This window comes from Rhinichthys klamathensis, unplaced genomic scaffold (genome assembly GCF_029890125.1).
Source record: "Rhinichthys klamathensis goyatoka isolate OS25496 unplaced genomic scaffold, OSU_Roscu_1.1 h1tg000429l_1, whole genome shotgun sequence".
NCBI lineage: Eukaryota > Metazoa > Chordata > Actinopteri > Cypriniformes > Leuciscidae > Rhinichthys > Rhinichthys klamathensis.
The window spans coordinates 1,276,565-1,280,266 of record NW_026606925.1 but is presented as its reverse complement, the minus strand read 5'-3'; the positions used below and the strand labels follow the sequence as shown (position 1 = coordinate 1,280,266).

At 38.2% G+C, this 3,702-nt stretch overlaps 1 protein-coding gene across 1 annotated transcript; it reads right to left on the bottom strand.

Annotated features, from left to right (window-relative positions):
- Positions 1 to 232: 232 nt before the first annotated feature.
- LOC130071100 (C-type lectin 1) lies at positions 233 to 3,329 on the bottom strand. Its single transcript, XM_056235716.1, has 2 exons — positions 3,225 to 3,329; positions 233 to 591 (listed from the first exon to the last, which is right to left on the bottom strand). Exons 1-2 carry the CDS (start codon positions 3,256 to 3,258, stop codon positions 233 to 235), a joined length of 393 nt encoding a protein of 130 aa, XP_056091691.1. The 5' UTR covers positions 3,259 to 3,329.
- Positions 3,330 to 3,702: the final 373 nt, after the last annotated feature.

Here is a 3,702-nt window from a genome sequence, read left to right as displayed (position 1 = left end):
AAAAATTGTGGTTATGCAAACTTTAAGAGAACATTCCATTTTAGAATTTTGCAAACATTATGGGAACGTTTCAGAAGGTTTAGAGAACATTCAAAAGTAGCAAAATTAAAAAATAAAACCATTCAAAAGGTATTAGCTTAAACAATTAGAATTTGAATTAAATTTAAGCATGTGTAAGGCAAAACACATTAAACTAAATGAAATTCTGGAGAAAAAAAATCATATATTAAGATCATATCTCACCAAAATAACATGCAAAAGGATTAGTGTTTGTACACCTGCTGTCATACCAAACACCCTCAAAAACTTTAGCACACAATTGATCATCCGGTTTTCCAGGTTTCCAGCGTGTGAATGTGGAGCTACTCTGATCTGACCAGCCGTAGGGTCCACCATATGTAGTGCGAACCAATCCAAGCCAAACATGTCCCATTCCCACAGTTTTCAGCAGCTGATCGTGATCCTCCTGGTCATCGACGGTGGCGAGATCCGTGTAATGCTGTCTGCAGTACTTCTGCGCATTGTTCCAGTTCATGACCTCGGACACATAGACAAACTCATGAAGCCGAGAGAAGGTCACGTGCAACAGAGCTGAAGAAAGAAGAAAATTCAGGTTATAAGACAGCGGACATGATTCAGCCGTTAAAGGAACACGCCGACTTTTGGGGACTTTGGCTTATTCACTGTATCCTCCAGAGTTAGATAAGTCCATACATACGCGTTTCATCTCCGTGCGTGCCGTAACTCTATCTGACGCACCCACCGCTAGCCTAGCTTAGCACAAAGACTGGAAGTAAATGGCTCCAGTTAGCATACTAATCCCAATAAGTGACACAATAACATTGTTGTGATTTGTATAGTCACAGTGTGTACAAATAACAAGGTCATATGAGACACAGCCATCTTTTAACCGTATACATACTGGGAACTATATTCTCAGAAGGCGAAGCACTACTTGGGCGGAGTGATTAGCGCAACACTGAGCGAACTCTCTGCTCCTCACCACGGATCACTCCGCAGAAGTAGCTATTCTTTAATATCTTTATCGTTATCTTAAGAGATATCGTCCTTGGTGTGAACGGGCCTTAAAATAATTAAAATATTTGTTTCAACCCCTTTCCTCAGCTAACAAAAATATGTCAAAGCGTCATGATAATGTTTCTGTTAAGTTTTTTTAAATGTTTAAAACATTTAAAATTTAAAGGGAACATTCCATTGTGTCATTCTTCAAACATTAAGTGAACGTTACTTTAGAATGTTATCTGAACATTACAAAACAAGTAGTTACAAATTTAAAAATGTTAAACCAACATTCAACTACAATGTTTCAGAAATGAATTTTTGATGTGCAAATTATGTTTGTGCTAACACTTTCAGAACATTATTAAAGATCCAAATAACATTGAACAAACATTTTATAGAGGTTACTGGAAGAACGATTGTTCAAAACGTTGCCAGAACGTTCCCTGTTTTGCTACTTGGATGGGAAAATCATTTTAAATGAGAAACTAACCAGAGATGTAAAGTCCAGGTTCAGAAAGTAAAAGTCCTCCTCAGTATTGTGTTCCTATCACCTGGATTTGCTAATTAGCACAGTTCTGAGGAAAGCTGATAAAAAAAATTGGATGACTAGTAATTTCCTACTACTAAATTCTGAAAAAACAGAAATTCTAATTATTGGACAAAAAACTTCCACACGTAATAACCCAGAATACTGTCTAACAGTTGATGGCTGCTCTGTTAAGGCTTCGTCGTCGGTTAGGAACCTAGGTATGCTCTTTGATACCAATCTCTCATTTGAAAGTCACGTGTCTAGTATCTGTAAAACCGCATTTTTCCATCTTAAAAATATATCTAAATTACGACATATGCTCTCATTAACAAATGCAGAACAATTAGTTCATGCGTTCATGACCTCAAGGCTAGAATATTGTAATGCTCTACTGGGTGGTTGCCCTGCACGCTTAATAAACAAACTACAGCTAGTTCAAAACGCAGCAGCTCGAGTTCTTACCAGAACCAGGAAATATGACCATATTAGCCCGGTTCTGTCAACACTGCATTGGCTCCCTATTAAACATCGTATACATTTTTAAATATTGTTGATTACTTACAAAGCACTAAATGGTTTAGCTCCCAGTACTTGAGCGAGCTCTTAACGCATTATAGTCCTTCACGTCTATTGCGATCTCAAAACTCCGGCCAGTTGATAATACCTAGAATATCTAAATCGACTGCTGGCGGGAGATCCTTTTCCTATTTAGCACCAACACTTTGGAACAGTCTTCCTACCATTGTCCGGGAAGCAGACACACTCTGTCAGTTCAAAGCTAGACTAAAAACACATCTCTTTGACCTAGCATACACATAATACATTATAGACTTCTATAATTCAATGTTAGGCTGCATAGATTAGGTCAGCAGGAACTGGGAACACTTCCCTTAAATCTTGATGTACTCGTTACATCATAAGAAGAATGGCATCTACGCTAATATTAGTGTCTTTGTTTATCCCGAGGTTTTCCCGCAGCCTGCCGGATCCAGGCCGTGTCCAGATCTGACGAAGGAGATTCGCCTGGACCCGATGACAATGCAGTGCTGAAGTGTCAACTATCCTCTCCCTATGGAGGATCCCTTTCCCACTCTACAGATAAAGCGTTGTTGAAAATCCGGTTCGCGTACCCCGAAGTGATAAAATAAAACAAAATTCTTTATCAAATGTATAGGCAAGACAAGTAGTTTGTTTAGGCATGGTTTGTAGGGAAATTACAAACCTGCGCACATATATTCAAACGAATATAACTATAGAATCAATTTTTAATGCGCATGTGAACGCCATCCGGTCACAGGTTCGCGTTTAAAGTCTGTTTAGAGAGAAAGCCGTCGTCTTAGTGGCCCCTAATGTAATAACAAATGATAATTTTGCTGGAAGTGAATCAATCAAAACTAACTATAGCTGGAAATAACATTTTTCAAGAACCGCTATAAAGCCAAAACAATCTCTGTTACCGTAAATTGTATGTTTGTCTCTGTAAAGCTGCTTTGAAACAATCTCCATTTTTAAAAGCGCTATATAAATGAAGATGACTTGACTTCTTCAGCCAGGAGAGAGAACTAATGAGTGAAATCAGCCGGCTGAGTTCATGGGTGGAATAAACATATCTCAGGACTTCTACTTTCTGACCCCTGGACTTTACACACATTTACAAAAACCAGAAACTAACCTGAGAAAAGCAGACACTGTAAGCTGTTCCTCATGATGAGACACCTGTGAGAAAAACAAACAAGGCGACTTATTAAACTGCTCAAGTGCTTGTATTAAACATCATGTTTTAATCCAGAGTTCTCAAACTGCTCTTTGATTAGTCGAAACATGTTTACTTGTAGTTTTCACTCTTCTCTGTGAAAGCGAATATTTCTGTCTCAGTGTTTAATTCAATGAGATCTTCATGTTATAATCTCAGCATGATGGGAAATAAAGGTCTATTGTTAAAATCACAAAAGGCCAATCACAGAGATTTAATTAAAACCATAAACACCTCTCAAAGTGACCAAAGAGTTTAACTTACATCCAGAAAACGCTTTCAAAGTCCAGCAGAACTGCTTGTGCGTTTCCAGGATCCGGTTCGATTCTCAGAATCGAAACTTCTTTAAACAACAGTTTTAAAACACAGAGAGCTTCCTCAAATAAGCACGACCACC